The sequence below is a fragment of the Talpa occidentalis genome, unplaced genomic scaffold (assembly GCF_014898055.3).
Source record: "Talpa occidentalis isolate TD23 unplaced genomic scaffold, MPIMG_talOcc4v2.1 talOcc4.8, whole genome shotgun sequence".
Taxonomy (NCBI): domain Eukaryota; kingdom Metazoa; phylum Chordata; class Mammalia; order Eulipotyphla; family Talpidae; genus Talpa; species Talpa occidentalis.
The window spans coordinates 108542394-108566348 of NW_023605194.1; the positions used below are offsets into that span (position 1 = coordinate 108542394).

At 47.4% G+C, this 23955-nt stretch overlaps 1 protein-coding gene across 1 annotated transcript in view; it reads left to right on the forward strand.

Annotated features, from left to right (window-relative positions):
* The window catches only part of NR3C2 (nuclear receptor subfamily 3 group C member 2), a 290543-nt gene that overhangs the window by 243331 nt on the left and 23257 nt on the right, over positions 1–23955 (forward strand). Inside the window, exon 8 of the mRNA XM_037497992.2 lies at positions 19722–19852. Coding sequence (XP_037353889.2) covers positions 19722–19852 — 131 coding nt within the window. The remainder of the gene's footprint in view (positions 1–19721; positions 19853–23955) is intronic.

Here is a 23955-nt window from a genome sequence, read left to right on the forward strand (position 1 = left end):
TGCACCTCAACTTGTATGCATTCTATTCAAAGAGCATTTACTAACTGTTGCCTGTGTCCTAGGTAGTGGCTTTAGAATAGTGAGAAAGAAAAAACAAGACCCAGTCCTGCCTCCTGGGACATGCAGTATAACAAGGGAGGCAGAAAGTAATCAAAGATCTTAAAATTATAATCGTGACAAGTGTTGAAAGGAAATGTGCGTTGGGAGCGGTTTATAGGAGACATTGATCTGGTCAGGAAAGGCGTCCCTGGAATTGGTTGAGTGTCAGCCAGGTGCCAGAAAGAGCCATGTGTCACATTCTGGTCAACAGTGGATGCTATAACAGTCTAGTGGCCCCACTAGACTGTTCCATCGAGCCTAGGTGTGTGGTACGCTGGGTTTGCCTGGTTACAAGGAAATTGCCTGGTGACACATCTCAATATATCCCCATTATTAAGAAACACGTGACTCTAGAGGGGGAAAGCTGGTCTCGGCTGTGGGGCCAGAATGTGCAAAGGTCCAAGGGCAGGATGGACACGGGAGCAAGTACAGTGGCTGGAGTGCCGGGGTCGGCCAGGAGCCTGGAGGGGAGCTAGAATCAGGCCGTTTGGGCATTGGAAGCCAATATCAGATCTTGATTCCTTATTCTAAGAGCAGTGGAAAAGCCAGGGAAATATTCTCAGTGGTCAGATAACATTACCAGATTTGCTTCCAGAAGAGATCTCTCTGCTTATAAAGAGAACAGCCTGGAGGTGAGCAGAGCAGATGCTGAAGACCAAACAGGGGGCTGAGATGGAAATCCAGGGAGGGAAATAGCAGCTTGGACAGGGACAGTAATAGACATGGAAAGAAATGCAAAGAGGTTAAAGGTGAAACCAACAGGATCAGGTGGAAGGATTCTGGTAAACATTGTAGGGGAGGAAGAAGTTGGTATCTGAGGGAACTCCCCTGCCTCTGCCTTAGGTGCTGACTACGATGGGATACTACTTTGGGGAGCAAGTAAAGAGGACCCAGGTTTGGAGGGGAAGGAGAGCTTGACGCTGGTTTTGAACATGATAAGAATGAATTGCATTTGACAAGTATCGAAAAGAAGATGTCAAATAGGCAGTTATTTATACATGTCCGTCACATAAAGAGATGTCTGTGCTGACGGTAAACTTTGAACTTATTTTTTTAAAAGATTTATTTATTTATTTATACAAGCACTGGGTACAGTCAGAAGCGTGGGAGGGTAAGAGAATTCACCAGAGCCAGAGTTGGGAACAGAACAGGCAGACTGATGAAATATACTGCTGAAGGGAGCAGCGGGCGCAGCAGGAGAGGTCTGCGTGCCATGTGGGACCCTTGCTGGTGGCCGGGGATTGAACCAGCGCTGCAGAGGCTACAGGCATCTTCGCAGTCCAGCACTCAACCGCTGTGCCACCAGGGGAGGCCCACTTTGAACTTATTTTTAAGGCAGTAGTTAGAGAAAGACAGCAGTGTATTATGTCACAGACCCCAGGCCCATGTGAAATGCTATTGCTGTCCCAGCCAAGACCTCACACCTTTGTGTGGCCTGAACCAGTCCCTGCACTTCCCTGCCTCTGGTCCTTGCACTTCCACCCTGACAGGAGTGACCCAGCGCTCAGAGCAGGGCATGAAGAGTGAGGGTAGAAGCTGCAGCTGTGCTGCTGCCTGGCTTTGCTGGCCCCTTCCTGCCAACCCCCTTCACCACCACTACCTCCCACTCCCCCAACCCCGCTGTTTCAGAACAAGGGGCACCTGCAGGGACCTCCCCTACTTGGACCTCACCTGCACAGGCAGCCCTTGTGTTACTGGCACCTCCTCATTGAAATCACAGGCTCCGAGTTAATCATTTTTAGCTTCCAGCGCCCGTCATCATGCCCAGGTCATAATAGAGACTCCGTTAATATTTGCTGAATTATTGCACAAATGGAACAGACACCCGGTGGTGAACCCAGAAGAGACTTAAGTTACCACGGCTTGCAAGGATGAGGGAGCATGTGAGCGGTGAGCAGTGGGGGTGTCTTCTTTTCATGAGTGGAGCCATCGCTGTATTTAAAACAGCGACTAACACTTGAATAGCTGATCCCCTGTGCTTGCCTCCACGGTGGAAATGATCTAAAACTTCCCATAGATCTTATCCTTCGGCTGTGTACTCGGCGTTATTGGAATTGGGGGAAGGTGGGAAGTAGGGAATAATTAAGGAAGACATTCTTTCTGATTTTTTATTAAACATTGGGGTGAAGATATGAGTTAATACTTTAAATTAGCATAGAACTTTTTCTTATTATAAACTCAAAACTTTTCAAATATGTGTTAAATGATTAATTATTCAATTTTACCTTGAAACTGCTTATCACATATTGCTACAGATCGCTGCAAGTATTCAAATTCCTTATCAATTCAACACACATATTAAAACTCCTATTTAAGCCTGTAATGAAATTCCTTCAAATTGTTTTTCTTTAATTTCTGAAACGAAGATGCCCTGTATTCCTCTCTTAAGAGTCTTGGCCAGGGCCTCCCCGGTGGCGCAGCGGTTGAGCGCTGAGCTGCGTAGCTGCCTGCAGCCTCTGCAACGCCGGTTCGATCCCCGGCTGCTCCCCGGCCACCGGAGGAGGGTCCCACATGGCGCGCAGACCTCTCCTGCCGTGCCCGTTGCTCCCCTCAGCAGTGTGTTTCGTCAGTCTGCCTGTTCTGTTTCCCAGCTCTGGCTCTAGTGAATTCTCTCACCCTCCCGCGCTTCTGACTGTACCCCGTGCTTGTATAAATAAATAAATCTTTAAAAAAAAAAAGAGTCTCAGCCACTACCGGAGGATCAAAAGTATATTTTAAACCATGTTTATATTGTCTCAGGTAGCAGCCCCATAACATGTTTTGGGGGTGACCTCTCCTGTCCCCTAGTTCCACACCTTTCATGACAGCCACACACTGAGTGACGATGCTGTGCTCCAGGACAGACTGCACCGGGACCCCTGCCGCCACGGGGTGGAGCCGTCTAGGCCTGCTCGTTGCCCTCGGCGACGTCTGCACGCCTGTCACTGATGGACATGTGGCCGTATTTGGGCACAGAGCCTGTTGGTGAGGAGAGGGATGTGGTCTCTGCGCCCAGGGTGGCTGAGCGCCTCCACGCCCCGCCACATGCTGGCTGGAGAGGGTGTTTGCCTCCGGACTCGGGGACCAAGAGAGCTCGCCCCACGCTGTCCTCATACTAGTCGCGGGCTATGCTGGCAGCACCAGTAGGAAAGCGCTTGACTCAGGGGCCAGTCGTTGTCTGTCCTGTCCCTGTGTGCCCCCAGTGGGATCACTGTGCTGCTCACCTGGTTGTCCTGCTGAGAGGCCCTCCCTGCTCGCCCTGCTGATGGGACTGCTCGCTCGAGGTCTCTCTGGCCCTAAGGCCGGAGCTCCAGCAGGTCCGGCTCCTCCTGAGGGCACAGGGCCTGCTCACTGGGGTCAGGCTGAGGTCAGGGCAGCTCACAGAGCATAAGACATTGGAGCTAGATTGTGGGGCGCCCATGATTGCAGGGTGTCCATACTCCTGGGCCAGCAGCGGTGACCATGTGCCGGGACCCTTGCTCCGACGGGGCTGGGGTTCCAGCCAGAGGAACCAGGGAGGCAGGATGGGGGAGTCAGCTTCACATCAGCCTGCTCCGTTTGTTTTGCTCTCCCGTGTCCAGGCCGCGATTTCCTTCCTTTGTCCCCTTCCTGCCTCTTTCAAAAGGGATTTCTTATTTCCCCTCTGCCCAGCAGGACACTGTCCTGTGCAGATTCTGCAGTTTCCAGCCTCTGAGGCCCTCCCTGTCCCACCCTCTTCCCCATATTCTCCTCCCACCCCCCACTCCCTCCTCCTTTTCTCCCTGTCTCTCTCCCGTCTCTCTCTGTCTCTCACACACTCACATTCCTTTTCCTGTCACTGAGAAAACAGCAGCTTTCTTGAGATTTCCATTTTTTTGGTGGTGTTCCTAGGTCACTATGAGGAATAGACTTTAAAGAAAAAAGAAAGTCCTTCTCCGGCCTGGCCAGTCTTTCCATTGGTCCCTCTGAAAACCTAGGCCTGGTGCCAGTGGCCTGAGGACCGGGTCTGTCCCTGGCTGTGCCTGACAGGATGGTGCTTTCCCCGCCCGCCAGGCCCAGGACTCCCTGGCCGCCTGCTCTTTTGCACCTGGCCCTCCCAGACCTGGTCCCTGTGGGTGGTGAAAGAGATAAAAGCAGTGTCACCTGCACAATCCTTGCCTGCAAAGGGTGGAAGCACCACAGAATGGAATTCTCTTGCTTGTCACAGAGGCCTAGAGGCCTTTTACACTGACAGGAACAGGGCAGAATGGGCTCCAGGGAGGTCCGTGGGTCCCAGCCACGAGCGAGAAGTCATCACCTGTCAGACAGAGCAGGGCACACGGCAGCTGGGTCCCCCACACAAGAAGTACTTCCTTTGCCTTCTTTTTTCTCCCTTCTTAATTTTTATAAAGATTTATTTATTTATTTATACAAGCACTGGGTACAGTCAGAAGCGTGGGAGGGTGAGAGAATCCACCAGAGCCAGAGTGGGGAGCAGAGCAGGCAGAAGGACCGAAGTACACTGCTGAGGGGAGCAGCGGGCAGCAGGAGAGGTCTGTACGCCATGTGGGACCCTCGCCCGGCAGCCGGGGATCGAACTGGCGCTGCAGAGGCTGCGGGCAGTTTCGCAGCCCAGTGCTCAACCGCTGCGCCACTAGGGGAGGCCCTACTCCCTTCTTATTTAACAGTATTTCTTCCTCTTCATCAGCCTGGCATAGTGGTAAGAAGTAGAGTTGGTATAAAACGGCAGCCATTTCAGCAGAGGAGCTGCGAGGAGGAACATTCTGAAAGGAATGAGGAACCTGACTGTGGGTGCTGTTCTGCCTCTTGGCTCTGCTCAGGAGCCAGGATCCCTTTCCCAGAGATGAGACAGGCCAGAGGGTATTAGCCGGGCTCTCTGCTTCACTTCACCCGGCAGCTCTTTCGCCAAACCCTGCCTCTGCCTCGGACCTCTCAGGAGGAGACAAGTGGCATTATTTTTCCAGGGCACTCATGAGCAGATATTCCTTGAGCAACTTCAATATGCCACGTACGGTTCCCGGTGCTGAGGCTGCCGGCTGCGGCTGCCACGTGGCGCTGACCCTCTAGTGCGAGGTGGGTGGAAGAGGGGCAAAACCCACCCGCCGTACCCCAAGGATCGCTGCCCCGTAACCGTCCAGCATCCTTGTATACGGCCACGAGAGAGCGGTGTTGCAAATGCTGTGCTGGGTGGTTGGATTTTTTAATTATTATTAATTTTCTTTCGTCGTCATTAATTTTCAGACATTGATTTCTCCCCTCACGTGTAGACCCATCGCCCCCATCCCTTGTGCTCCTCCCTCCCCTGGGATGACGCCTCTCCCTCCCCCACCCCGATGAAAATCTAGGCTGAGATTTTAATGGATCCTTTGAGAGGCGTCCCCAGGATCTCTGCTTGGCCACACGGACCCCCTTCTCCTTTGATAGATGCAGCCCGTGACTCTTGCTGTCCGCTCCGCGCAGGAGGGAGACGCTGACTCACCTTCTGTCTCAGCCCACACTTTCCCTGATTCAGACAGGTCTCGCCTGACCCCCGGGGCAGTGCAGACCCCTCTGGCCAGCCCCTCCCACGAAGTCACATTTGCTTTCTTCCTGCGCATCTCCTGCCCCTCAGGGAGAGCAGAGCCCAGGCTGTCAGTTATCTTCGCTCTGCCAGCGCCTAGAGTGTGGTCTGGCATTGGTCTTGATGAACTAATTAATTTTAAAATGCCATTTTCAGCGTTATTTCCTGCTGTTCGCCTGCGCCGGCCAAATTAGCCTTATTTTCCCTCACTCCACAACTCGCTGCAGGCTCGTTCCTGGACTGTGGAGCTGGGTTCTCCGGCAGCTACACACAGCGTAGAACTTTGGGGTTTGGAGCAATGCTGGTTTCATTAGGTGGTTTCAGGGACTGAAGACCAATCATATCACTGTCTTTTCTCTGCTAAGACCTTGGTTCCTAACATTTTCATCCTCCCTCCATTGACCCCAGCCAGAAGGACACTTCCTGTGGACTTCTCTTACCATCGAAGTCAAGAGTGACTTTTCCCAATAAAACCTCCCACCATCACTTGTTTTCTAGATTAAGCATTTGGTGCTTTTTTGTGTTGTTGGGTGTGTATGTATTTTTCCTATTCTAGATGTACTGTGACTGTTAGAGTAAAGAAAGTGTACTTTTCAAGCCTTTTCTATAGTGTCTAGCAAAATACTTTCTACATAATTGGTGCTCGGTGACTATTTATGGTTTGGTAATGAGTGTTCTAACTTCAAGGGTCAAAAAGCAAGAGTCTTGCTGTGGGCTTACTCTCTGGGGCTTTGGGGGCCCAAAGCACTGGAACTTAATGAAAAGAATCCATTCTTGTTCAGCCTTCTTGTTCAACTTTGACTTCAAGAACACTACTGTCCATAGCTCTCTCTGGCCTGGTGTTTCTCGCGCTTGAGAAATGTTCTAGGCAGTTAATGACATGGGGTGATTGCCAGCATTGTAGGAAATTAAAGCCAAACAAATAGGAGACTGCGAGCAGAGTGAACTGTTCCAGCTACATGAAACTATATTGGGATCACACAGCATAGCAGTGACGTCAGAAATCTATCCAGGCTTTACCCTGGCTAACTAGAGGGCACTATTATTTTAAAGAGAAGTCAACACCAGTTTAAGCTCCTGTGTTATCTTTAAAAGGCTTAGTGAGGCGAATATTCACATGTTGCTTATTATTCCCATTGACATGCTTTCGGACTTCATCTCTCCCATGAAAAATACTCCTCAGCAGGCTTTTACATGAGGCATCTCATTGACAGATAATTAAATTTTCAGGCCGGTGTCATTGTCACTGTTTAATAACGATGCAGCTGCTGTCGCCAAGAGAGTCCAGAAGAGGATCCAGGGTCCCAGGGCTATTGACAGGCAGACCTAAGATTTGAGGGTTTCCCCCAAAAGTACCTGCTGTTTTCATTTTACCACCTGCCTCCTCTGCAAAGGAATGGGGACAGAAGAGTATAGAAGGTCCCTTCCAACCTCCTTTCATTTCTGCTTCTGTGATTTCGCTTTACCAACAAGGTAACTTATTCTTAGAACCATGAGAACTTGTGGTTAGAACCAGGCGGACTTAAAGGAGGAGATGACATTGTAAGTGAGCATCCTGGTCACTTCCCCTGAAGTGAAGTCTGAATCTCTTTATTTTCATTGTTGAGCTCAAAAGAAAATTGAGCACCGGCCAGTGTCCATCCAGTCCGTGGTGAACACTGAGGAGCCCGACAGTATGCAAAGGGCTGTGGCTATTGTAGGGAGTCCCACGAAGCGAAAGCCCCCGTTCCTGTCCCCACCCTCTAGAATTCTCCCAGGCGGTCGGTGAGTTATGACAAGGGGCGGAACTAGTGGACCAATAAGATGAAGCTCACGGCAAGTGACAAATGAGCTTTCTTTCAGGTGGGTGCGCCAGGGGCCCAAGGGAGCCAGGAAGCTTCCCTGCAGAGTCACCGAACTGGCTTAAAGGCTGTCGTGGCTTTCAGGACGGTTAGCCCTGGGTCAGGCAGAGTAACGAGGTTGTACAGCCCCGCCGCGAGGAGCTGGACCCGAAAGGGCGCAGGGGTGGGTGTGTGAGAGGCAGAACTGTTGCTGTGGAGCCGTCAGGTCCTGAGGAACGAGGGGCTCACACTTCAAACAAGGGGATCACTTCTCCCACATTCTTTTTTCTCCCTCGCCATTTCTGCCTCCCCTCCTTTCACTGCTGCTTGACCCTTTTCTACCCATTTTCTGGCTTGCTTTCCCTCCTGCCCCCTTCTCCTCCTTCCCTTGCTCGGGCAGCGTGAGGCCGTGTCCCCCAGTAAAGCATTTACTGAAAAAAGTTACATCCCCGCATCATGGAAGTCGGGCCTGAGGAAGCTTTCATCCCTTTCCCGGGGAGAAGGAAGTGGGCTGTGCGCTGCTCTGCGGAGCGGGGTGAGATCAGCCTGGAAGCCAGGGGGCGGCTCCGCCGGGCAGCTTTCCTTGCTCACGCGGCCAGGATCTGAGATGGGAAAATTTCGTTCACAAGCTCCACCAGGCCTGGTCTTAAAACCATTGGCCCGTCAGTGGCAGCAGTTACTTGAAAGAATGACTTTGCTGTTCTCATTTTCAGCAAAAATTTCTGCCCTTTGTCCTGTGGCAGAAAACACGGGCACCCACTAGCTGTCTGCATGCACGAAGTCCCAGGTGCCGAGCAGGGCGGGGTGGAGCGGGGTGGCACTTGTCTCTGCGCAGGGAGCTGGGGCCTGCAGGGGGCTTGGCTATGGCTGGAGGGTCCTTCTGCTCTTGTATCTCCTTTTGAAGGGTTGGCTTGAACTCCTCTGAGCCCCCTGAGCAAGGCACACAGAAACCCAACGGGTCGTGTGCTTGTGAAAGAGGAGCTCATGCCTGTCGCCCTGAGGTGAGAGGAAGTTCAGGAGTCCAGAGCATTTCACGGGAGAAAGGGACGCATTAGCCCTGCGCTCAGCTCTCTGGAAAAGCGATTGTCCCCAGCGGGGGAGCATGGCTGCACCCCCAGCCTTCAGGAGTCCCCGAGGCCGCACAGGAAAGGCTGTCCCTCCCGGTGGCCTGCAGTGTCCTCACTGCTTCCCACAGCCACGAACCATGTGGTTGTTCAGAATGTCCTGAACAAAATCTGCTTTGTGACAGATGTGCAGAATCAGTAACCAGAAAGGACATGTGGCTAATCTCTAATTAATTAATTGAGTTGAACACCTTTTTTTTTTTTCCAGGCAGATGATTTATCAGCTTTTAGCAGGATTCAAACAAAAGAAACTACCTACCTCCCAGAGTGAGGGGACCCAAAAATGGATTCATGAGTTGAATCCCCATTGGATTCATGAGTTGAATTGTGTCTGTGATACACGGACTCTGGAGGCGTTAGCTGTTTTCTTCTCCCAAAACGAGACTTGGAAGTGCAGGGAGGGAATCTGAGATCCTGTACAGTGAACACAGTCACTTTCTCGCCCCCACAGCCCCCCGCCCCCCGCGTGCACACACTGCTGTGTCACCTCTGCAGGTGTCAGCCACGCCCGCAGTGCCCTCAGAAGCACGGTTGCTCCCCAGCCTTTTGCAGAGTAAATGTCCTTCCTTATAACCCACGCCTGCTTCTGCTCCCAAGAATAATGTGCTTCTTGCTCCGGGAAGAATATGACTCCCAGCGTGGCAGCTTAATACACATTCTTGATTCTGCTAGGGAAGAGTGATTCGCTATCACCTTTTACCCAAACAGTAGCCTCGCAACACTTCTAAACTCAGCAATTAGCTTTTTTCTTGAAGAGTGCGCAGATAACGAGCAGGAGTCTTCCCTGCTCCGGCTCCGTCTTACAGGTGAGGCAGCTACAGGTGAGGCAGCTACGGCCGTGCGGTGAAATGTAGTGTTGCCTTTGAGTGCGTACCCCACTCGCCCCTGCTTGAAGCAGCAATCGCTCCCTGAAGGGGTTGGTCTTCTAGGAACCCTCTGTGTGCTGCACATCGTTACATTTCTGGAAACTTGGTGTTGAAGTCTAGAGCCTACCAACATGAGGCTTGAGAATGAAAAACCAAATTCTTTCATTAGCAAAAATTGTTCTTTTGTGTCCTTTCTGGTTGTGGTGATTCTGGTAATAAGTTGTATTAGCTGGGTTGGCGTTTATTAAGAGCTCATTAGATTCCAAGCATGCTGGTGGGTGCTTTGACCTTAATGTAGCAGCTCAGAGTGCAGGCTGGGGTGCAAATCCTGCAATGCTATTTTCAGGGCTGTTTGACTTTCTGTCTTTTTAGTCTGCAATAAATAAGGCACTTTAGTCAAGAACTAGAATGTGCTCCTCTGTCGGGAACATACATAACCCTCTATCCCAAACCTAGAATCAAAACATTTGGCTCACTAGGTCTTTCTGGTGGGTAATCAGGCTGGGCTGTGTGCCCGCTGCTAGGAGGTGTTCATCCACTTGCTGATGCCACAGGCCCCCGCTCACCCTATGAATGATCGACAGTGAGCTGTTTCTCCACTATCCTTGCTGTGTTCCTCACCTTGCTTTAGAGTGAGAAATTAGTCACGTGTTTCCAGAATAGACGCCCCAGGTGAGAGGAGAAGGAGACTCATGAAAAGTGGCTTGGAAATCACCTCCCTGAGTGAACTATATTGTAACTGGCCTGAGGCAACTCACAAGTGAGTGAACACTCGCATTCAACCTTCGGTCAAGGCAGAACATTTTTGTAATGGGATTTATCACGGTTCCACCCAGTTTCACTTTCTCTCCAATCTGAATTTTCACAGTGGGTTATGGCTGTGTGTTTTCTTTCCTCTACCAAAAGAAACTGACCTGTGTAAATATTTAAAAATCTAAGGTGCAAAGGAATGTTTTTACCAAAAGACTATATATAACATTTATGATCCAAAAAAATGTTTCTTCTAGACTTCTAGCACCATCCATGGCCACGGATGGTTGCCATTGTAACCAGGCCCCATCTAGATTTTTAGATTGTGTTGTTTTGACCCGTGTCACATCCCTAAGTCAGTGGAAATTATGATGCTAAGTTCAGGGCCAGTTCTGTAAAAAACACAGCCCTTCTGGAACATCAATTAAGGTGACAAACACAACACTGAATTACCTTTTAACTACTACTAGAATTGACCATGTCATGTTCATAGAGACCATGTGAATGCGTGGGAGACCACGGGAGGCCACGCCCTGCAGGGCAGTCCAGCAAAGCAAACCACAAACATTCTCCAGCGATTCCTAGACCCGAGTGAGTGAGTTCTGCCCTGGTGGGAACTGAATGATATAATACTATAAAAATGAACAGACATCAAAAATGCAACTAGAGGCCTCCCTGGTGGCGCAAGGGGTTAAGCACAGCACTGTGAAGCTACCTGCAGCCTCTGTAGCATGAGTTCAGTCCACAGCCAGGGAGCTACCCACATGGCCCAGCAGACCTCTGCTGGCTGTCCCGCTGCTCCCCTCAGCAGTGCATTTCATTAGACCCACCTGTTCTGCTCCCCACTCTGTCTCTGGTGAATCCTCTCACCTCCCTGCACCTCTGGCCTGTATACCCCAGTGCGTGTATGCATAAATAAATAAATCTTAAAAAAAAACTGCAACTAGCACAGGGTCCTCCTATGGATATATCTTTCTCAGTTAAGGAAAAATCCAGTAAGACCATGAAAAAATTTCTAACTGTCAACTGGAAGGATTTGAATGCTCAAATTGAGGTCATTTTTATTCTAATTAAGGTTTGAGGGGGAAAAAACCGTGTCTGCATGCTGTTTTTTAGGAGAATAACAAGCCTGAGACAGGGACCATCTGTTACACTGACCAAGTAACAAGATGTTAGATTTATTCAGACATAATGGTGTGGTTTGCAGTATCAGACATGAGGTCTGGTCTTCAGATCTGCTGTGGTCTGTGCGTGCACCACAGCACTCAGGGTATTTCGCTCTGTTCTAAGATTGATGCTCTTTCTGCATACATCCTAACCGTGTAACACATGCTCATGAGCGTGTGCACACACACACACACACACACAATCTACGGGCAATTTTTGGACCTCATAGTGTGTCAGCCACCATGTTTGTTAAGAGGCCTCTTGAAACTCCAAAGACTTCTAGGAGCTCAGCCTGGAAGGAGCGTTGCTTTGTTTTGGTGGTATATCTATTTCAATAGCAACTCAAAGGTGAAGCCCAATGGATGTACCTGCTCTGCCAATGTCTTATTAACTGGAAAGACACAGACCTTACAAAGATGAGAGTTGTCTATTTTTTAGTCAAAGAATGAAACATTCCAAAGGGTTTTGTTTTGTTTTTGTCATTATTTACTAAGTAAGGAGCGCCTGATATACCTGCAGGTTACTTAGGTGACAGCATACAGTTCAGGACACTATTGCTAAAGGATCTTGAGTTTGCAGTCACAGGGTCCCTGTGCAAGGCTCCCACTGGGGCAGGATCTGGGACCCTCCTGTGCTTTGGTTTTCATAAAATCAGCCCATGTGGATGGGTTGTGTTCACTAAATGTCAATTCTTGGAAAGAGAAAGGATGTGATAAAGAGAGTTCCATTTTCTCTTCCCCGTTTAGGATACTGCAATTACAGACAGACCTTCGAGGAACTGTTTCTGAAATTATGGTTTATTAGGGAATCATTAGTTTTCCTGCTTTCAAAAAGCATACAGCACTGCCTTACTAAAATCAGATACATAGACTAAAAATCCATCAAGACACACAAAGGCGAAAGGCAAGTAATAAAAATAGAAAAAGAGAGTTGATCCAAAAGAAGAATGGATGAAAAGCTTGATCTTAAGTGAAATATTTAATAATTAAACATCTTAATTTCTTAATCACAATCAAACCATAGCAAGTAAACTCATGGGTTGCAATGATTTTGTTTTAATTTTTGTGATAAAAACCCACATCATAAAATTTACCATCTTAACCATTTTTTAAACTATACGGGTACAATAATGCTCAACACATTACTATTTCCCACTGCTCACTCCCAGCTGCTGGTAACATCCTACTTTCTGTTTGCAGTATCTATCATTTGTAACTGGCTTATTTCACTTGGTGTCACGCCCTCCAAGTCCATCAGGCCATAGTCTATGTCAGAATATCCTTCCTTTTTAAGGCTGAGTAATATTCCACTGCATGCATGTTCAACATGTTGTTTACCGTTTATCTATTTGCCTTGCTTTCACCTGTTGGACATGGCAAATAATGCTGCTGTGAACAAGGCTGTTCAGGGAACTGCTTTCAGTTCTGGCAGAGTCTTCCAGAGCAGTGACATGAGTCTTTTTGTAAGGATGATGGGGACAGAAAATGCAAGTCATTCCAGCAGCCAACTTGCAGAGATCTGGGGCTCTTCCAGCTGGCCTGCTTCTCCAGGCAGCGGTCAGTAAGGGCTGATGTTATAAACACTGTCTCTGTAAGAAGCGCTGCCTTGGAGGCCTGTCTTTCGGACTTTCTGGTGGCCTGGCTTCATGCCAGGGGCCACCCACAGGTGGCCTACAAGAAGTGAGAGGGAAGCGTGCCCCTTTAACCATCACCTCAACAGCGAAGTCCACTGAGCTCATGACAAGATCATTGCCAAGTTGAGAATGGAGCTGGCTGGTGCGGGCTTGGAACAGCTGGGTGGCAGGTTTGAAACCATCACACCAGTTCCCAGGTTGGAGCAGAGTGAGCCCAGCTTGCATCCTCACGGTCCCCGGCCAGAGCAGGAGAAATCCCTGCAGGCCTCTAGCCGAGGCCCTTAGCTCCTGAGCATAGCGGCTGCCATGCCTGCAAGGTTTTGGGGTTGATCAGATACAGACTTCTATCTGAGGAGAACATGAATAGGACCCCAGGATTGTGTCTCGTTTAGGGCAAGAATTTCCCAAATCAGTGCCTGCAGATGGACCTGCAGATACCAACCAAATTTTGGGCGTACATTGTTGGCAGAGTCTGGATAAGCCAGCACCTGAATACTGATGGAGCAGGGTCTCCTGACAGTGGCTGGCTAGTGGTTTTGATGGACTTTTCTCTGATGTGAAACAGGGTGACACTATTAGCATAGAATGATAGCAAGAGGGCTTGGGTCTGATAGCTACAAAAGCTCTTCAGATTATTTAGCTACTAAGTTAAAAAGCAAGCAATTAGCATACAAATCTTTGCATCTTGACTGCCCTTCCACACCAATTTTAATAGGTTTTTTTCATAAATCACACTCATTATGTGAATAAACAGCTGTCTCCAATCCCAAATTTCTCACTAGCCGGGAATAAGATATCTTCTAACCCTGTCCTTATTCACTTTTGTGCCACACGAATCAGGTTTGGAAATGTTAGATTATTTAATAATTTAAAATTATGCCCAAATGATCATATGGTTGTAGTTGAGTTTAATGTATGTTCAGGATGAACATCCAGATGAAGTTACAAATAAAATAGGTTTCCTAGTTTGAGAAAATAGCAAATTTATAAAACCACTGAGATGTTTCATTCCCTTTAGTATTTTTTTTTAAGTTTTCTGCAAAATATTTTACAACAGGCATTCTCACAAATTCTAATCCAAGGTCAAGGTCTGTGCACATTTTGGTGGTTGTACATTTATTTCTAAAAGGAGAATTTATCCTGTTCCTGCAAATGAGATGTTTAGAGATGGATGATAGGACCCCGGGCTCAGAAACAGAGATGGACAGCTGTCCGTCAGGTCTGGGGTTGATTTTAATACAGGGATTTTCTCACATCAGACCTCTCTAGCCATCTTTATTAGGCCACTGTCCGAGGTTGACTTTGACATTTACATTTATTTTTCAGAAGATTTACTCAAAAGAAGACTTTATCTTTTACATTATTCTACTCAAAATGAAGTAAGATAAAAACTGAAGTACTTCGGTGAAGTGATACTGCACAGTTAACACTACCAGTTTCATACCAGAAGATTGTCTTTGTCTTCAGCTTCTTTGGATGCACACTTCTGTGCCTTTAATCTAATTGTGCAAAAATGATGTGTGATATAAAATGTGTTTTTAAGATAGTCTATTTTCTTGAAATGTCAGGCTATATTGAGTCTACTGTACTCTGCATTTAGAGAACTCAATTTCATGCAGTGCAAATAGGAATGGTGTTTGAAAACACAAATCTAACTACATAATGGGGAGCAGAGGATAAACAAATGAGTGGATGTAATAAAGCATATGAGGTACCAAATATCACATTAGCTGTAGAGATACTCAGGGGAAGAGCTAACTTGGCTTGCTTGGGCTGGCAGCTTGGAAGGAGGAAAAGACCCAAGTGAAGTAAAAAATCTGGCGTTGGGTCCTGGCTGCCCTGTATGTGTTAATTCGTTGTCATGAGACTGAGGATAACTCTTCACCAGGGACTGAGAACTAGCAAGAAGTCATGGCGCTTTGGGGCATGGTAGGCACGCGGTGAGTGGTTGTGTGAGGACCGCACAGTTATTCAGGTAATGATTCTCAAACACAAGTTGGAGATGCTTTCTTTAGGTGTTTGGGCACACATCAACGTTCTGATCTGTTTTCAAGTAGAATCTGAGACCTCTCTTTAACCTTTGATCGTCTGCGGATGTCTTGTTAACACATCGGACAAAGAAACACCTCAAACCAGAGGTGTTTGGTTCTCGTGTTCTGCTCTGTCAAGTCACTCCAACCTCCCACAAAATCTCCATTGTCTCTGGTTTTTCTCTTGATTTGCCATCTACTGTTTAAGTAACAATAATAGCAATTTTATTTTCCTTAAAAGACATTTTAAGAATTTGAATCTTACTAAGAAGCATTCAAACCAAAAAAATATATATATATATCATTTTGCTTCAACCCAAACAATCATTGGTCTCTCAAGGAGATGTTCTTTCCCTATGTCCACAAAAAGAAAAGTTAACATTGGTGCAGTGCTTTTTGGGGGGGGATTATTTTTTATTGAAGTATCATTGACGTCTAGCCTGTATGCATCATTATAAATCCATGTGCGTATAGACCAGCTCAAAGTCACCACTTAAAGTCCATCCCATCCTTTTCAGGCTTGACCCCTCATCCATCCACCCGCTCCCCTCCCCTCTGGTAGCTGGTGATTTAGTCTTATGGTCTAAAAGATCTATTTTCATTTCATACACTTCACTCACTGCATATGTTCCAGTGTGAGTGAGACAGGCGGTGTGTTCTTCTCTCTGACTTTCTTCACTAAGCATAGTACCATCCGTGTTGCAGATGGAAGGATTTCTTTTCCAATAACTGGGTGGTCATCTCTTGTGTGCACAGACCACATCTTCTGTCCACTCATCTATCAATAGGCCCTTAGCTTGTTTCCAGCTCTTGGCTATTGTAAACAATGCTGCAGTGAAAATGGGTGCATATGTCTCAAATGAGTGTCTTAGTCTTCCTTGGGTGAATACCCAGATGTGGGATAACTGGACCGCATGGAATTTCTACTTTTAATTTTTTGGGGAAATCCATATTGCTTTCCATAATGACTTTGCACAGTGGTCGATTCTTTAAGAATGGTCACGCAGCTGCTTCCTACATTCCTGCAGGCTTGGGATGATGACTAGTAGCCTGCTTTTACATTGGCTACATCTGGTCTCAGAACCGAGGTTCAAAGGTCCCAAAACCAGTGCGCTGAAGGGTTAGTGGGCTGCAGTAGCCAGGCCAGGTCCGGACCGCTGCTGGCTGGAGAGACTCTGAGGGCATCGTGCACGCAAGAGCACCGTGCAAGTCCCAGGTCCGTGCAAGCTGTGCTGGGTCCCCTGCACATTCTGGTCTGCAAGATGCTTTACCCCATTTCACCACCTAAGTCTCTCCTGGGCTTATTTTTCTTTTTTGACAAACTTTTCAAGAAGTTGCCAATACCGTGGTTTTTTTAGGCATTTGATCCTACTTTCTGTAAATTTGCAGCATTACCATTCTCTGATCATCGTCACCGTATGCAAATCTGTATGTGTTCGGTTCGTTCGGTTGCCTGCGCTTGTTCTCTTTCGTGAAATATTTATTGAGCAGAGGTTGACACGTGCACTTGTCTGTCGTATCTTTAGCATCCAGAAAGGTTAATCAAACATGGATTCTGCCTTTAAGAAACTTAGTGTTGGCGATCAGAATGGTGGGACTGAACTGAACCTTTTTTTGCCCTCTAAACACACAAAAATTCTGCATTGAAAAAATGCCCTGGATATATAGCCAAGCTCAAAAGAATAAAAAAGTTCAGGAACAGAGACTTCACAGCCAGAGCAGTTTAACATGGAGGCAGCACTACAGTGACCCAATGACTAGGGGATGCCGATAAGTGCCTTATGGGAACAGGGAGACAAGAGTAAGTTAAGAACCCAGCAAGCCTGGGGGCTGAGATGGGAACCCCGGCATAAAGTTGGGCTCTGCAGAGATTCCTCTGACTGTGAACCAGGACAGAGGACTCAACAGCCAGCATGCCCAGGAAGCTGAAAGTAATCAGAAACCCAAGCCTGCACGACATCAAGTGCACAGTCTAAATTTAAACTATACACATCTTGCAAAAAGCAGTTAAATGGAGAAATCAGAATAAAAAGTGGCCCAGGACAAGTGACATGCTTATACCCTGATAGTTACAAAAGCTAAAACTTCACGTAGCAGCCCTTCCACAGGAGCCTGGGATTCACCCAAAGGACAATACCCGTTAGCACCGTCCCTTAATAGCAAAGCATGCGCATAAAATGCATTCAGAAAAACTGAATTAAAAAACTGAAACTGGGCCTCCCCTGGTGGTGCAGCAGTTGAGCACTGGGCTGCAAAGCTGCCTGCAGCCTCAGCAGCGCCGGTTCGATCCCCAGCCGCCGGACGAAGGTCCCACCGGACGAAGGTCCCACATGGCGCGCAGACCTCTCCTGGTGCCCGCTGCTCCCCTCAGCAGTGTACTTCGGTCCTTCTGCCTGTTCTGCTCCCCGCTCTGGCTCTGGTGAATTCTCTCACCCTCCCGCGCTTCTGACTGTACCCAGTGCTTGTATAAATAAATAAATAAAATCTTTAAAAAACAAAAAAACTGAAACTATCAAATAAGCATGTTAGACGTTTTTGCAGTTATAATAAAGATATAATGTAGAGAAAGGAGATATATTGACCCTAAGGTAAAAAATTTAGGTGAACTTTAGATTTTTAAACATACAAGCTCATGATTTAATAATTATTGGAAGAGTAAAAGTGAAATGGACACCTTCTAAATCCAATAAAGAAGCAAAGAGGGGCTTTCTTTTTTTTTTTTTAAGTTGGAGCAGTCCAATAAAAGCAAGGAAAGGAAGGAGAAAAAGAACAAAGTTCAAATGGTGGGAAAAAATCCAACTATATCAGTAAATATGGTAAATGAAAAACAGATTAAACTGAGCTGTTAAAATACAGAGACAGATTTTTTTAATCCAGCTTTTTTCTGTTTATAAGAGACATGTGTGAAATATAATTATGTGGGAAGTTTGAAATTTAGGGACTGTGAAAGGGGCATATCAGGCAAGTTTTAAAGCGAAAGAAAAAGACAGGAAGGGAGGAGGGAGAATATTAATCAGACAAATTTTTAAGGCAAAAAATAATGCTGTGACTAAAGATGTTCTTTGTCAAAAGGCTGGCAAAAAATACATCAGGAGACGCATCTCCTAAGAAAACCCCATTTCTACCCAAAAGAAATGGCCAGCCAGCAAATCTTTGAAAAAGAATCAACTTCTCGGGATAATGAAAATGCAAATAAAAGCAACAATGTGATTGCCCTTTCACCCCTGTCGGAGGGCAAGTCAGCGTAAACCGGATGATGGCCGCGTGGGCCGGAGGTGGACCAGAAGGACTAGCTTCTGGCCTCACGCTGGAGTGAAAGGGCAGATGTGCCCAAATCCGTGACTCGGCAGTTCTGTTCCACGCTGTGTCCTAGGCCGTGCACGAGGATGCATCACAGAAACAGCTGGAAAGAGGAGGGGACCCACGCGCCCGTCAGTAGTGGTGCAGATAAAGAAACTGTAAAGAAATGAAACTTGCAGCAATGGAAATGGATTAACTTAGAGACGCCTGTACGCAAATGGACACGCCTCAAAGTGGCAAGACTGCGGAAGAATAGGTTGCAGGAGAAGGTGCATGTCTGACTTCCAGTGTGCAGAGAGCAGAGCAGCCCTGTGTCTTGCAGATGCATGCGTACACGGGAGTATGTTAAAATACATGCATCTGAGAAGGAGGGATGATCAGAGCGGGCTGTTCTCTCTCCTTGAATGAGGACGATGAGTGGGAACATGGAGGGCGGCTGAGTGAGCCTTCGCTTTGCCATGTTGAACAGTTAAAGATCGGAGGATAGCCTGGCAACATTACGTGTTATTTACATCGTGGGTTCTGGGTGGTAGTGCCGTAGGCTCATTGTGGGGAGAACAGAGATACTCATAATCACGCAGCATGAGTGTCCTCTGTTACGCTGTGCGTCCTTTACAGCTGGCTTCCAGAGTTGAGAGGAGAGAGATTTCTGCCAGCCGCATGGACGCAGAGTGTGTCGGCAGGTGTCATGTCTTTATCAAGTCCTTCCCTTCTTGTCACTCTGGTTATCACGAAGCAGGACTTTCTCAGGGCTGCCCAAAAGATCTGCTATGTTGAAAAAAGAAAATCTACGTAACAAAGCAATGTTTTGCTTACTTTACAGAGTAAGAAGAAAAGCCAACTTCAGTTGACACATAATGTCGATTTTTATGGAAACATTTAGATTCCTGGCGGGAGAGGGGTGGCGGGTTGTTTGAAGGGCAGTGTGCAGTTATGACACCCACCCGGCCAAATGCATTTCCCCCAGACTCTCACCCTTTAAAGTGTTGGCTAATTCCCCTTTGTCTGTGGGGTGCTGCAGGTCACTTCCATGTGGAAATAGGCCAGGCTTGCCCTCGATCCATCCTGGCAAATGATAAGTGTTCGGAAATGATCTCCATATAGCCCGCACTCGGCCAGCCGCTGTTACTCTTGACGTCAGATGAAGTAATGGCACACTTAGGGAAAGGCTGGTTTCCGTGCTTCTGACACAGTCTTACAGGGTACTAGTAAATAGCCCAGCTGAGGGTTCTAGAAGCAATTTGCCACTTCCCGTGAAAGGCATCAAACTCATCTTTAAAGTACACCTCTGCTCCAGGTTGACACCAAAGGAAAACTCTGACTCAGATCTCATATTAAGCTGCCTTGAGCTGCCAGGGAGGATGTGATAATGAACTCCACTTCTCAGTCTTGTTTCTTTCTCGTCCTCTTGCAGAGAGAAGATGCATCAGTCAGCCATGTATGAGCTCTGCCAGGGGATGCACCAAATCAGCCTCCAGTTCGTCCGCCTGCAGCTCACCTTTGAGGAATACACCATCATGAAGGTTCTGCTGCTGCTCAGCACAGGTAAATCGAGGGCACTTTTTCTGAACTGCCAGGCCCCCTTCCCTTAGGAGGGTGGACCATCTGCAGAGTCAGGTCAACCCGCACCTGAGCCCGCAGGTGTATGACACAGATGACAGGGTGGGCAGGGCCTGGATGTCGGGCGCACTGAGCTACTTGCAGCCTCTCCCTCCACCCGTCCATCTCTCCAGGCACACCACTGGCCAGGTTCCATGTTGTTAGCATGTGGTGGGTTTGGGGGAGTTTATGCAGTGAAATAAATTCACAGATCATTTCAACGCATTGGGAAGGGGATTATCCACATTGAGAGAAAAAGTATCAGGGTCACTCAGAGAAGGAAGGAGTCTATTCTGGGGATCAGGAAGAGGCCTCTGGTGAAGCTGAATCATGAGGAGCTTTGCAAGAGCTCTAGATGGTGGGCTGTGAGGCGGGAGCTGGCATTCCTGTTGGGAACAAATGGTGGGAATGAGTGTGGGATGGGGTGGAGGGCCCAGCCAGGCAGCAGCGCTCTGACCCAGGGCATTGTTTTACCTCCTCATTTCTTCATTTTATTTCTGTACCCATCTAACTTTTCACTGAGCAGAAGCAGCCATTGTAAGGGTGTAGTCAGAAGCGATGCGGGTGTTGAGCACAGAGAAATGACTAGGATATTAGGGAGGCCTTGAGGAGACATGTGCTGATGCCGGGCTTGGAGACAATTTTATGGGACTAAAAGGTGTTCCAGTTCAGATGGGCTTGTTTTCAGGTAGAGGTCGGCAGATAGAGAAGCCTGGGGCTGGGACGCAGAGGACAGGTTTGGGATTGAGAGAAGAACTTGACGTGCAGAAGGCGAGCATCTAAGCTCCACGGTGAGTGTGGTTGCCGAAACACAGGAAGGAGCATCAGAGGGCAACAGAGGCCCAACTGTCACAGGTGGTGAAATGGGGCAGCCAAGCCCCGTTTCCAGTGGGGCGCAGCTTAGAGTGGAGCTCCCACAGAGAAAGTTGGGACTCTGCGCGAAGCCTGCTGGAGCAGCCCATAGGCCTTGGGCAGGCGCCAGGGTCAGAGCCCTGTGCCTTGATGGGAAGCTTCTGGAACTGAGTGTGATGGTGATGGCCTAAAGGGCCAGAAGAGATGAGAGAGGACAGGTCACACAGTAGCCCACAAAGTTTCCAAGGGGGACAGAAGCCTCTGAGGATGCTTATATCTATGAGGACAAGACCAGGAGCCAGTGTGGAGAGGAAATCTCTGAACCAGTGTTGTGGCCACAGGGGAAACTGAGGCATGTTCTGGATGCCATGGCCCGTGGCATGGAAGGTGGCGAGTGGCCATGTGAAGCAGAAGCATGTCCGGCATGCCCAGCCCTCCTCACCGGCGCAGGGATTGCACTGGGGAGAGGGACAGTGGTCTGCGGAGTCATTTGGGACAGTGAGGCAAGAGGAGATGTGACTTCCAGCCGAGAGGGTCTGAGAGGAGCAGGACCGAGCAGGATCAAGTATAACACGAGCAAGGAGCGGGGGTGACAGTGGATTCCAGTCAGCTCCACAGGGCTTTGTACCTCCCAGTGGAGGAAGTGCTTTTTCCATCCATTGTGTAATTTAGTGCTTAAAAAGAGAATGGACAGGCCTACTTGACAGTTGCCCAAATAGAGTCACCTTGGCACCCGCTCGCTGTCCTCTGTGAGGTAGGACTCAGGCCCAGGACTCTGGACATCAGGGAGCAGGGCCACGAGGGGTGGAGGGGCAGGCTGGGGGCATGGCAGCGGCAGGAGAGGGATGCACAGGCAGATTCTGGACTCCAGCAGAGGCGGCAAACCCGCAGCCTGGCCGGGCAGGGCCTGCATTCACAGCTGTGTTTTGTTTGGCCTGTTTGGGTTTTCTAGGTTGCTCTTGGCCTCACCTCTTGTTTTATGTTCATGGAGCTGGATTGCCCGGAGCCAGGCATGTTCTCTCCAGTTTGCCACAGGCCCCACCACTCCCTACTACAACACGCAGCCCCATCTCCCATTGTCTGGCGTGGACAACCTCTCGGCTGCAGGGCCCCAGCAGTGGACTCTGTCTCCCTGCTGCCCACATCCTCAAGGCTTCTGGCGTTCCCGTGGATCCTTGCCAGAGCATAGGTTTAGAAATACAGGCTTTACATCCAGTGATGGTGACTATTCCCCTTTTCTGGTGGTGTCATTAACTAGTACTGGCTAGCAGGATGTTAAAGAAAGAAAAGAAAAAATTAGATGGGTGATAGAATTTAAATGAAACATTTTTTCCTCAAAATGCCTATGACACTAATTCTATCTAAATTTTGACTCCTCGATCTTAATTAGTGTCTCATCCTTTTACCTCCATTTAATCAGTGAGTCTATAATCGATTCTGATAACATTTTGAAGCTTCCTGAATTAATTTATTAGCCTCCAAGTAGCTCAAGGCTTTCCATTCTAATTTGTGTAGAGGCAGGAAAAGCAGCATAAAAAGGCAGGAAAACATAAGTAAGGAATGTTGTGAATCATTGAAACTGCAGACTTTAGCAAGCGTATTTTGCTAATCGATGATAAAAAGGCTCCTCATGTAGAATGTTCAACTGCACACCCGCCGGCCACTGTGTCACCGATGGTTTTCAGCACTGACATGTCTATGTGCTTACAGAGGAGAGCGGATGAACTTCCCCCCTGTTGTCTCTTTGCTCTTCCCCAACCCATAGACGTTGGACGATTTCCAGCAGCCCTGCTGCATTTAATAAGTAAATCAGAAAATCTGGGCACATCTCCAAAAATTAAGGTTTTGCTTAAGTTCTCTTTATTTGTGGGTTTGTTTCAACTTCTAAAAAATCTGGCTGGGAAATTAGTACAATATACTGCAGCTACAGCAGTAAAATACAGGTACTTTTTAACACAGGTTGTTCACAACTTTGAGAATTTTTGAAATATTTTGGTCATCTTGAGAAATAGGAAGGTCTTTGGTTAGTCTCAGTAGAGGGACCCGATTGCACTGACCTCCTGTGGAAATTTAGATAATTTTCTAAGGTCTAGGATGACATCCATAAGTATCTGTATTGAAAAACTAAAAGTTAACTCCATAAAATTTTATAACTTAAAAATGAGAATGTTCATCCACCACTAGGCATTTGATGTCCGCTTTTTACTTAAACTCTCGGTTTCTTTCAGAAAGTTTTAGGTTGACATTAAAATGTTGGTCGAAAGTAAATGTAAAATTTTACTACTAACACTCTGGTTACCGTCAGCCTTATATTTGATTTTCATACTTTTAAAACAAAGTTTTAATTTTAAACAAAGAAATCGTTACAGCCTGGTGGTATTTAACTCTCAATATTTGAAATCACATTGTGACAGCTTCTGGGTTCTCTGCACTTGCTGATAGGAATTTACCCCCCTCCCCTCCAAGATAGACTTTGATGAGCCACAAATGTCAAGTCCCAACAATTTAAACTCAAGTAGAAGATTATTAACAGAATACTTGCAGCTAATTTGCAAGCTGATCTGTCTCTTTATATAGGACAGCAGGGTTTATTTGGAAACAGTGGGTATTCCTGGCTTCCCTGGTGGCACAGAATACTTAGAAAATGTGCTTAACCATTCCAAAGTGTTGATGACCCGAGTAAATTATTATCTATACCAGTTCTCATAAATTAGCGAATGCGTGGAATGAAGAAGTAAAAGTAAGAGCCGCTTCCAATTCTGCATGTTAATATCACAAGATGAATTCTCATTAGGTCTTCCATTTCTAAAAATAGAGTTCTAAGTGGCTTTAGTTTTCAAAGTTCAAGCATAAACATAGCTATTTATTGGCTTCAGGAGGAAGAAAAGAAGCGTGTGTGTTGATTTTCAGAAGGTTGTCTTCGGCGTAGGCTCTGCGCTGTACCTTCCAGAAGGCAGGCACAGACCCCCTCTGTCCACAAAGTACCTTCACGTGTGTCCTGGGGAAAAGCAGCTCCTTTGCACAGGTCACAGAAGCACTCAGTAAGCTTCTAAGTCCTGAATCCCAAAATACTCTGTGTGAAAGTTTTTAAATTTCAGTATAAACTCATCACAGCATGAAAGAAGAAAACACAATCCTTCATTTTTTTCTACCATATCAAAGAGTAAGATGAAGGTGTTAGATTTTGCTGGCGGGCA